An 11,707-nucleotide genomic window follows, 5' to 3' on the forward strand; every position below is an offset into this window, starting at 1 on the left:
GACCAGGAAAATTAAAAATGGCACTCCATGTAAAAAAGGTTCCCGACCCTTGCCTTAGTGCATACGTCATACATGTGAAGTCAGTGGAAATGGAAATGTATATATTTTTGTGCAAGCATACAGTAAGTTTAGGCGCAAGCGGGTTGGCGTAATCGTGTGTGCAATGCGCTAATGGGCTGGGTCAACCAGAGGTTGTTCTCTGGTTATTGTACCGTCTGCGTCCTATTATATATGTAAAGCGATGTCAATAGAAAAGAAGACTACCCATTCCTAAGAATTTGGTAGTGTAATGAGCTGTATGCAATGCATGCCCAGTTCTGTGACTGTATTGTCGTCCGTATTGCTTAATTTCTGTACAGCATCCTTAAACATTGTAAAGTTACTATACAAAATAAACTTTAATTATTATTAATAATAGTGATCTACTGACACACACACACACACATCATAGCTATTCTTAGTGATCGATAGTTCTTCATATCTGCTGGTGGAATCCTCTGGTGGAACTGATTTTAGATTTTGCGCCGAGATTAGATGTGCTTTTCAGATGTCTGCCACTTAATTAACATACAATACAGCATCAATTTGAACGCATGCAACCACAGATAGCAGAAACACTGTCAGCGACACTCATTTGTGCTTCAAATTAGCGCTCTCATGAAAATGGGATAAGACGTAGCACATGGTTGTCACGCTTAGCGCTGCGCATAGCGCGGTTACGAATAGAGCCCCTTATCTCTGAGTTGGAACAAGAAATTCGGTGCTTGCAAATTCCAATGGAATATTTGGAGGTTTCTCGGAATTCATGCACTATTTTGGCTTTGACTGATTTCACAGTAATGCAACAGTGGAACAGCACTGATTGTTTCCATCAGTTCTGCCATTAAATGTATGACTTCTAAAACTAAATCTATATTTGAGTTTGTTCATGGCTTCTGCTTGATTTTATAGAAATAAAAACTTGTTTTTGGAACTTGTGTGGTTGTTTTTTATTCATTTGTGTATTTGCTTGTTTTTGTTAAGTGTTTTTATTTTCTTCTCAGAGACAGAGGCAGTGCAGGATCTGCAAGCAGACTTCATCGGTCTGATGGGAAACACACGGTTCTGGCATGGCAAAGACTACTGCAATTTTGTACACAAGGACTGGATCCAGCTGGATAAACCTTTTGATGGTAAATCACTGCTTTTAAACTTGAACTTTGTGCAGGTATGTTTGTTGCATTCATGACAGATTTATGTCACATTTAAATGCCTTAAATTTAAATAATCTATTTGTGATTTGTACATTTGTTAAACATTTTAACATATTATCATTTATGATCCGTTTACATGGTCTTACATTTAAACATCACATTTTAATTTTCACTTATTGATGTATCCTTTAACATGCTGTTTTTTGCAGATTTCATCGACAGGCACGTAACTCCCAGAATGCCTTGGCATGACATCGCCTCCGTGGTGCATGGGATGGCCGCCAGAGATGTTGCTCGCCACTTCATTCAGCGCTGGAATTTCACAAAGGTGAGAACCATCACTGGCATCTCACTTATATTTAATAGCATATGTCTGTATGCTGTCTCATAATATTTTCTGTTTCGGTGTTCATGTTCATGGACTTTTTTTACACACACAAGATTTTAGGTTAACATTTATTTGCATGTTTAAGTTTAAAAGTATTTCTTTGATCCTATAATTAGTAACTATTTCTTTCTTTTTATGTTTTTCACCATTTTTAAACACCGTTTTGCCTTAACTAGTTCATTTTAAATGGTCCTGCGGTTACAAAGTAATTCTGAGGTCATGTAATCTGCAAATATAATAATAATTATTATATAAAAGATTTAGTTAAATGCTTTTTAAAACAGTTTGAGGTGAAGCATAGCATGCCGCACTGGTCGGACATAATGTAAACTACTGTTAACTAATATCCTACAGTTCTGTTTGCATTATTCACTTCAGATCATGAAGCCTAAATATAGGTCCCTCTCCTATCCATACCTCCTTCCTAAATCTCACACTACTGCGATCGATCTTAAGTACCAGGTCCCTGGCTGTACCCCGACAAATGTTCAGGTACATGTTTTATCTAAATGTCATTATTGGCAATAGAAATCTTATAGACAAATATAAGGTACATCCTCTATAATCCTGTCTTATCTCTCTCTTCTCAGTTGTTGCGGTCGGCTTCAGACTGGTCAGCGGGTATAAAATACCATGAAGAGTCGATTCATACGGCTTACGTCAACGTTATTGAACACAGCAAACACTATATCTACATAGAGGTTTTTTGGCACAAATTATTTATTCTAATGTTCTTTAAATATTAATGTGTTTATATTATCCTCTTCTAATAGCCTTACTGTTACTGTATTGGATGCTAACCACGTAGACAGTTGGCATCATTGAATGTCTTAAGAATTATAAAGTGCGTCTTATGGTATTGTTTCTGTGGGCTAAAATTCTATATTTTCTCTATTAGAACCAGTTCTTTATAAGCTGCGCTGACAACAAAGTCGTTCACAATAAAATTGGAGACGCCATCGCCCAGAGGATAATAAAAGCCTATCAGTGAGATGTGTTCAATAAATCACACCCTTCACTGTCTTAAGAGACAAACACACACAGTCTGACCACATTACACAGAGAAACCTTGCTGTTTGAAATTAAAGATCTCACTTTAACCATTTAACACCCTAGAACCATTAAATTCATTTTAAACACCTCTTTGCCCCTGTATTTTCATACACCTTTTAAACACACAGACACACTAGTTTAATGGTAAAATTGTACATCTATTGTACATATAGACAGGTTTTTGCTTAGGTTTGCTGATAGACGAAAAGGAATTCTTAAAGGGCTAGTTCACCCAAAAATGATCAAATACTCACTCTCTTGCCCACCCAGATGTGTATAACTTTCTTTCTTCTGCTGAACACAAAAAAATATTTTTAGATTAATATCTCAGCTCTGTTGGTCCATACAATGCAAGTGAATGGTGAACAAAACTTTGAAGCTCCAAAAGTACATGAAGGCAGCACAAAAGTAATCCAAATGACTTCTGAAGTAATATGATAGGTGTGGGTGAGAAAAGATCAATAATTAAGTCCTTTTTTACTATCAATCTCCGCATTCACATTCACATTCTTTGTGCATATCGCCACCTACTGGGCTGGGAGGAGAATTTATAGTAAAAAAGGACTTTAACATTGTTCTGTTCACCCACAATTATCTTACAGCTTCTAAAGATGTAGATTTAACTGGAGTCTTGTGGATTAATTTTATGATGCCTTTATGTTCTTTTTGGAGTTTGAAAATGTTTGGTACCCATTCACTTGTAGTGTGAGGGCCTACAGAGCAGAAACATTCTCCTAAAAACCTTCATTTGTATTCAGCAGAAGAATGAAAGTCCTACACATCTGGGTTGACATGTGGGTGAGAAAAATTATTTGAAAATTTTCATTTTTGGGTGAACTATCCCTAAGTGCTAAAAGAATAGCCAGCCATGACAGATAGTAAAAGGCACTATGTTTACACAAAACAATTATCATGAAATAATTTTTCTCACTCATTCTCTCTTACTTTAACTTTCTTTTACTATATTATTTTTACCCTCCCCTTTTCTATGGGGTTCACAGAGAGGGTAAAAAGTACCGTGTGTATGTGGTGACTCCTCTACTTCCTGGGTTTGAGGGGGATATCAATACTGGAGGGGGAAGTGCCATACAGGCAGTCATGCACTTCAACTACAGGTAATGCTGATTGTTAATATATGTTTGTTAGTGTATCAGGTATTATTCAAGCTCATAACTATAAATCAACTGTTTGGCACCACAAATGTACTAGAGTTAGTTACGGGCCTATAGTGCAATTACAATAATAACTAAGTGACATGATCTGTTGATTTAATTTTTCGTTAGCTGTAAAAGCTCAACTATTATCCCTGCTTGCAGTAGTAGGTATCATGGTAAGACTAGTTAAATGGGAAAATTCCAATCTTACACTAGGGGAATTTTACTATATATATATAATATAATATATATATATATTCTTCTGTTTATGCAGGACCATGATTAGAGGAGACTGCTCCATCATCTCACAGCTGAAGAAAGAAAGTGAGTATAGAGCTAAGTTATATTCAGCAGTAATTCTATAAAAACATAAATATTTTATTTGTGATGACAGTGTCTGCTAAGATCTGGCTTGTACATTAACCACATGTTCTTCCTGTGGTTTATGTGAAGCTGTGGTTTCTGTGGTAGATATACGATAAAAAAACAAAAAACAAGTACTGAATATAGAAAAATTATAGTCTGAGGGGCCATTCACATTAAACACCTATTTGCATCCATCTGTGCAAATTTCCCTTTTATTTTATGTAAACATGTGCTAGACGGACGTGTTTGACCATTGTGCTGCATCTTGTCGTTTTTAGATGCCGTGTAAAGTAAAAAAACAACAAATATCTAGATACACCCATGTTTTGTTATATCCATTGCTTTGCATCTAGCTTTTTTAGCGCAAAAGCGCATATGGTCTGAACAGCCCCTAAGGCACTTGTACTAGTATGAATGTTAAATAGCCTTTATTTTAATTCGGCTTGCCACAAATGGACATTTAAAAAAATGTCACTGCAGTAATGCATTTACCTCCCAAATCAATCCTGTTTGGTTTTCCCTCCACATAGCTTTGAATATTAATAATCACATGCACACTGTATTTCTGATGGCCACACATATTTGATTTACTGGTTTCAGTCTCGGAGGAAAGGCTGGCAAGAGCAAGAAAACCAGAATTTCCTGTTTATGTGCCCTGTTACCCATAATGTCAAATGTGTGTATGTCCTATAACAAGTTTGCTTCAGTTATAGCTTTTGTTAGCAAAACTGTACCAGCCCATGACATAAATCTTTCCTAGAATTGTGATGTCTTTGAGGGATGGTTTACCCAGAAATAACAATTATGTAATGGTTTACTCACTCATGTGGTTCCAAACCCATATGATTTTCTTTCGTCTTTGGAACACCAAAGGATAAACTTGTCAGACTGTTTCTGCTATTCTTTTCCAATGAAATGGGACCGGGACCCGGGACAGATAGGGTCACCATTCACTTTAATTGTATGGGAAAAAAGTAGCTTGGATATTCTGCTACAAACTCCTTTGGTGTTTCATGCATGGAATAGTCACTGTGAGTTAAATATTTGGGTGAAATACCCCTTTAAGACATCATGGTTCTGGGAATAATGTGTTAGCTTATGTGCTGGCACAGAACTTTGCCGCGTTCCTTTTTAAGATTGTTGAAATACAATAGCGCCCCCTTGTGGTTTTTAACCACATATATATAGTCACACATGGCTTAAATGCATGATGTTTACTTGTGAAAGAGATTGTGGACTGTGCGGTTTATTATACACCAAAAACTTAAAGTCAAACTACAGTTTCAGTGTCTCTGTGGTGGAGTGAGTCATGCCTGCACACATTAACCCGGCGTGAGAGAGGAAGGAGTAAAGTTTCTCTGTCAGTTTGAATTATCCAGCACGTCTGGTGTTCAATTGCAGCTTTGCTGGGTCTAAGCACTTTCACTCTGTTCTCATCATGGATACACATCACTGTTCTCTAGACAAGCAAGAGCTGTACTTGTTTATAGGTGTATAATTAGGTAGTTTAAAGGTATAGTTTACACAAATTTTTTTACATTTTTTTTATTTACTCACCCTCATGTAGTTCCTACGTTGTATGTCATACTTAATTTCCTGGAACACAACAGGTGAATTTTGAAAAATATTCTGTCTGTCAAGCTCCAAAATGAAAAAAAAGGACCATCGAAGAATCATTAAAGTGGTTGAGTAAGGAATAATGTACATTTCAGCTTCGAGTCACGGTCATAATTACCCTGTCAGGGTTTATTTTGCGACAACAATCGGCTGACTGTGTAAAATAAATAAATGGACATAAAATATTGATTTGTGTTGAAATTATGGTTTGCACTGGATTTATGTTGGTGTTTATTTTGTAAATAATGACCACCTGACTGCTCATTATCCAATTTATTACAAGGCTACTTTTACTTGACATTTACATTAATGCATTTGGCAGATGCTTTTATCCAAAGCAACTTACAGTGCATTTAGGGAATATATTGTATCAGTTTGTGTGTTCCCTGGGAATCAAACCCTTGATCTTGGCATTGCAAGCGTCATGCTCTACCAGAGCTTCAGGGACCCTACTTGCCAAATAAATATATTAATGTACATGAAACATTGATTTGAGTTGAAATTATTTATTAGCCTACTTGTAGAGATCGCACAGTAATCCAAAAGATGTAGGAAAGATGCCACGCAATACTTAGCTGCCCAGTCAAATATGCCTTAATCCCCAGATGTGCAGTTGTTACTCAGAAATATCAGTCCACTAGATGGCATCATTGACCAATCAGAATAGAGTATTTCAGAGACCTGCGTAATAATATCATTTATATTCCAAGCCCTTTGAAGCCAGACGATAACTTGTGTGAAGAACAGACAAAATGTAAGTCATTATTTACGAAACATCTTGACATCTGCCGTAGCTCTCCTTCACGAACGTTCATTAGAGAAGTAGTGTTGTCCGATTTGTGAACTATTTGAGTTGGATCTTTTCTATGAATCGGTTAATCCAGTTTACAATACCGGTCTGAATTGGTTGTTCATATATTGGACTCATCCAGAACTCACTGAATCAATGATCTGGATGCAGCGGTTAATAGCTCGCTAGAGGGGAAGATTTTCAGTAAATAACGACTTAAATTTCTCACACAAAGCTTTTTATAGTGTATGATTTAAGAAGACTTGGCAAAGTCATTTTGATCAATTTTATGATACCTTTATGGTCATTTAGGAGTTTGACAGCGCCAGTCCCCTTTCATTTTTATTACATGAAAAAGGGTGGCAAGTATATTCTTCAAATTTGTAGCTTTTGTGTTCCACGCAAGTAAGAAAGTGATAAGGTTTTGGAAAAATATGAGTGCGAGTAAACGATGACAGAATTTTCATTTTTGGGTGAACGATCACTGAAATGCTTTGAAGTATGTCTTGAAACTGTGCTGTTTGACTGTACATCCTCTTCTTGTCTGTTTTTCTGCAGTGGGAGATCAATGGATGAATTACATCTCATTTGGGGGTCTGAGGACCCACGCTGATCTCGAAGGAAAACTGGTGACTGAACTGATATATGTGCACAGCAAGATGCTCATTGCCGATGACAACACTGTCATCATTGGTAAGTAAAATATAAGTCTGCAGACAGGAAAAACACAGATAATGACTGTATATGTTATCCTCGAGTGTAGTAGCGGTAATGGGAAAGATGCTGTCTTGGAAATGTGACTTGAACTTAAAAGATATATTAGTAAACTTGAGAAAAGATTAAATGGCTCCACCTTCTGTTAAGATATGGTACAGCAGTTCATAGGATAGGACAAATATATTAAATTATTAAAGACTGACAAAATTAACGTGTTAAAGGTGCACTCAGTAACTTTTGCCTTTGTGTCATCTTGGACTTAAACTGACCCCTACCGACTTGGATGTAGCATAATTGTAAAGCAATAGCTTTCTGTTTCAGATGCCATTGGAGAAATTCACAGTCAGCCATGATTATTTTCATCAATGAGTGAAAGTGTCAAATAACAGGACGGTTATTGAGATTAAGCGAGTAGTATTCAGCTGGTCATGTGATTCTGACATGGCAGCCCTCATGTGTGGACCCTCTCCATGTAGAATAAAAAAGCTTTTATAAGGTTACTGATATGACTGCAGTCTTCAATTGAATGTGTGTTCATGAATTCATACATGTATTACAAACTTAAAATTCATGCCTTTTAAGAGTTAAACTTTTTTTATGAGAAAAATAAATACTGATGCACCTTTTAATAGGTATACTGATAGAGCAAGTCACTTACATCACCAAGGTCATGGGTTTGATTTTCAGGGAACAAACATTCTGATTAAATGGACACATTGATTGCAATGTCACTTTGGATATAAGTGTCTGCAAAATGAAATAATAAAAAAAGAACATGTATAAACATGGTACATGTGCAAACAAACATGGTATTTCCATGGTAGTTGTTGGTCATTTTTTGATAGTGCTGTAATCCAGACAGAATAATTAAATCTGTCTCTGTGCACCCATCAGGTTCTGCCAATATTAATGACCGCAGTATGCTGGGTAAGAGAGACAGTGAGGTGGCTGTCATTTATAAGGACATTGAGACCGTGAGGTCAGTAATGGATGGCGAGGAGTATCAGGCTGGACCCTTTGGACTGAGTTTGCGGCTGGAGTGTTTCAAGTGAGATACGCTCAAACCTATTTATTCCATTTAGAAAACCTAGACGTGTCCAAATAAAGTTCAAACACACTTTTTTCTGTTTCCTTTCAAATCAATAGGATGATTCTTGGTGCGAACACAGACCCCAGCATTGATGTCACTGATCCAATCAGCGACCAGTTTTACAAGGAGGTGTGGATGACCACAGCTTCCCGCAATGCCACCATCTACCAAAAGGTTAGCTGTTTTTGTAAGCTTTTGTTTGCACTAAATATATATATAATATTTATATACTGTTGACTTCAGTTATAATTGAATAATTATGGTGAAGAAATGACACGCTTCACCTTTAATTAAATCTAACATTCCTCCAGGTGTTCCGCTGCTTGCCGTCCAGTGATGTTCGGACAATTCTGGAGTTGGATGGGTTCCTCTCAAAGCCTGGCTTGGAGAAGGAGGACCCTGTTCGTGCTCAAGAGGAGTTGAAAAAAATTCGGGGCTTCCTAGTCCAGTTTCCTCTCCAGTTCCTTGGCGAGCAGAACCTTCTACCACCCATCGGATCAAAAGAAGGCATGGTGCCCATGGACGTCTGGACATAAGTGATCAGAACGTGTCCACATCACCAGGCTTACAAGAAACTGCAAATCTAGCAGGTGTACCTGGCAAATGAGGAACAATTTCACTAGTTTTATCATATAATGAGCACATCTTAGACACAAAAGGAGATTTAGCCATCACTTGTTTACCCATCTGGGATTATGGACAACACCAGACTGGATTATTTCATCTTTATTGGAAGTTTGATTGTCTGAATGTTTTGTATGGAGTCTAACACTATGCAACTTCAACTAATACTATATTATGAACTATAATCTCAAGTCCTACAAGATGGTGAGATGGAGGATTTTTTGACAAGTCTTTGGTGTTATCTGACCCTTGATTGGATGCTGCAGGAGGTATAATATTATTTTGTCATTATTTAGAGTTTTGTGATCTGTTATATGCACTACTGAGTTCAAGCTATTCTCTATATTGAAGTGCCAACTATCAACTTCTATCTTTCTTTATGTAGCTTCTGTCTTTTCTCTATATGCAGTGCAAAGCATGCAACATTCCCTGTATTTCTAAATGCTGTACTATAGCTCAAAGTATTTTACAGGTCTGTGATGGTGGATGTGGTCCATGATTGTTGTATTCTTATGGTACTAATTGCCATGTTTTGGTGGCCTTATTATAATTGTTTGTGTCCCCATCTTAATGCTGAGTGAATTTATATCGACCAAAGCTTCTGTCTTTAATGAAATGGCCTAATTGGATTTCTTATGTAGAATACTTAGACCAATTTTCCAAGTGTATTCCCATTGCTTGCCCATTCTTTACAGTATTGTGTAGAAACGGCTATGCCTATGACTCTTATGAAGTTTACAAACTTATTTTTGAAATAATGAAACCATACATTCCATGTAGAGGTTATTTGCAAACAGTTGAAGTTAAAGATTTACATGTCATTGTAAAAATCTGATTTTGTTTAACGGTGCACTCAGTAATTTATTCTACATGGAGAGGGTCCACACATGGGGGCTGCCATGTTAGAATCACATGACCAGCCGAATACGACTCGCTTAATCTCAGTAACCGTCCTGTTATTTAACACATTCACTCATGGTTGAGTGTGTATACAAAATTTCTACAATGGCATCTGAAACTGAAAACTATTGCTTTTATATGATGCTACATCCAAGCCACTAGGTGTCAGTGTAAGTTCAAGATGACACAAAGACAAAAGTTACTGAGTGCACCTTTAACTGGTCATAAAGCATGTGCTAAAGTCTGCACTGCTAACTGTGAATCTGCACTTTTATAGTAATTCAGGAATTGATCAGATATATCTGATATTTTATTTTCCATTCTGTTTTCTTCTTTTCCTTCATGTCTTTGTTCCCTTTCCCCATAAACTGCATTTTATTTTGCACACAATATGTCTCGTCAAGAATACAAATGACATGTGTTGAGATGTGTATGAAATATATGTATGCATTGATGTAATGCAGATGATTAAACAGAATGATTTTTACACTATTGTGATCTGAAGATGGAGCCATTGTCCCAGGCACACTGTCTGCTTGTCATCCATCTGTCTCTCTGTCTCTCTGTCTGTCTGTCTGTCTGTCTGCCTCTGGGGGAACTGAAAATGACTGAATGTATGAACCCTGTCTCAGTGATCTGTGTAGGTGTATATGTGTGTTTGTGCTTTAGGGGGGGTGTACAGCTGTCATGTTAAGAGCTACATCTGAGCAATAGTCTCTTGACCTTTGACCCATTGCTCCCTAGAGTATTAGTGGAGGAAAAACCCATCATTGCAATTATCAAACTATGAAATCTGGTTAATGTGTGTGGTACCTATTTTTAGATGCATTGCAGTCCTGCATTTTGCTGGCATAATCCTATTAAGTTGTTTATGCTTATAACTGTTCAATTTGGAGGAATGGTGAACATCACACATGGCTTAACAGGTTTCTGTTAATGTAGAGAATAAGTCCAAACACAGGGTTTTATCTATGTCCTTCTGAAAAGAGAAGAGAAATGGAGACAAAGAGCAGGATTATTACAAAGGCATGTCATCTTGTGTTCAAGGTTGTGTGTCTAAACATTGTTTCCTAAAACCTTTACACAGTGTTGGGGAAGCTACTTTGAAACTGTAGTTTGACAAGCTATAAGCTGCTCATTAATAACAAAATGTACACTGATGACATTTATTAATTCATTTATTATTTAAAGGGTAACTAAACACCTGCTCAGAGTCTGACTCCACCCACTAGAAATATTTGAAAATGCTGGAAAAGTGGGCAGACCCCGGCGGGGATAGATGGAACGAACCGAGTGCGGGGCTGAGCGGGGGAGGGGGCACCTGAGACTCGTAGTGACGGATTAATTGACAGCTGCTGTCAGATTCTATGTTATTATTATTCCTCACACGGTCGCAAGACGACATGTACATGAATCTGGCGTGGTGAGCTGGAACCTGCTTACGTCAGCTGTCACCGCTTACGTCACGAAGTACCGCAACAGCCAATAGGAAAATTCAACTGCAGTAGCCACCGTTCAACCTGAAGAGGGCAGCACTCAGACGTTTTTACACCATATACTGTAGAATTAAAACACTTTATACACAAATGTCAAAAAAATTACTTGAATCAATGACCAGTACTAATAAAGCCCCATGCTTACAGATCATTAACTAAAAAAAGTTGGTTTAGGGTTTAGTTACCCTTTAAATACATTTAATGTGTTTAAATATATTAAATATTTTAATACATTTAATGAATAGTAACATTAATACAGTTAATAATGGCCATAAAATAAAATACAACATTATAAATTAAAAACAAAAAAGATCAGACG

The 11,707-nt window shown here is 37.0% G+C and overlaps 1 protein-coding gene across 2 annotated transcripts in view; it reads left to right on the forward strand.

The window, feature by feature from the left end:
- LOC127634465 (phospholipase D1-like) overlaps positions 1-10,384 on the forward strand; it is a 42,905-nt gene extending 32,521 nt beyond the window's left edge. For both annotated transcript variants that reach the window (XM_052114050.1, XM_052114049.1), the window contains exons 16-26: positions 1,044-1,172; positions 1,403-1,521; positions 1,960-2,073; positions 2,172-2,282; positions 2,480-2,568; positions 3,636-3,749; positions 4,063-4,112; positions 7,120-7,254; positions 8,173-8,326; positions 8,425-8,542; positions 8,680-10,384. In XM_052114050.1, the coding sequence (XP_051970010.1) occupies positions 1,044-1,172; positions 1,403-1,521; positions 1,960-2,073; positions 2,172-2,282; positions 2,480-2,568; positions 3,636-3,749; positions 4,063-4,112; positions 7,120-7,254; positions 8,173-8,326; positions 8,425-8,542; positions 8,680-8,904 (1,358 nt within the window). In that variant the 3' untranslated portion in view covers positions 8,905-10,384. The remainder of the gene's footprint in view (positions 1-1,043; positions 1,173-1,402; positions 1,522-1,959; positions 2,074-2,171; positions 2,283-2,479; positions 2,569-3,635; positions 3,750-4,062; positions 4,113-7,119; positions 7,255-8,172; positions 8,327-8,424; positions 8,543-8,679) is intronic.
- Positions 10,385-11,707: the final 1,323 nt, after the last annotated feature.

This window comes from Xyrauchen texanus, chromosome 41 (assembly GCF_025860055.1).
Source record: "Xyrauchen texanus isolate HMW12.3.18 chromosome 41, RBS_HiC_50CHRs, whole genome shotgun sequence".
Taxonomy (NCBI): Eukaryota; Metazoa; Chordata; class Actinopteri; order Cypriniformes; family Catostomidae; genus Xyrauchen; species Xyrauchen texanus.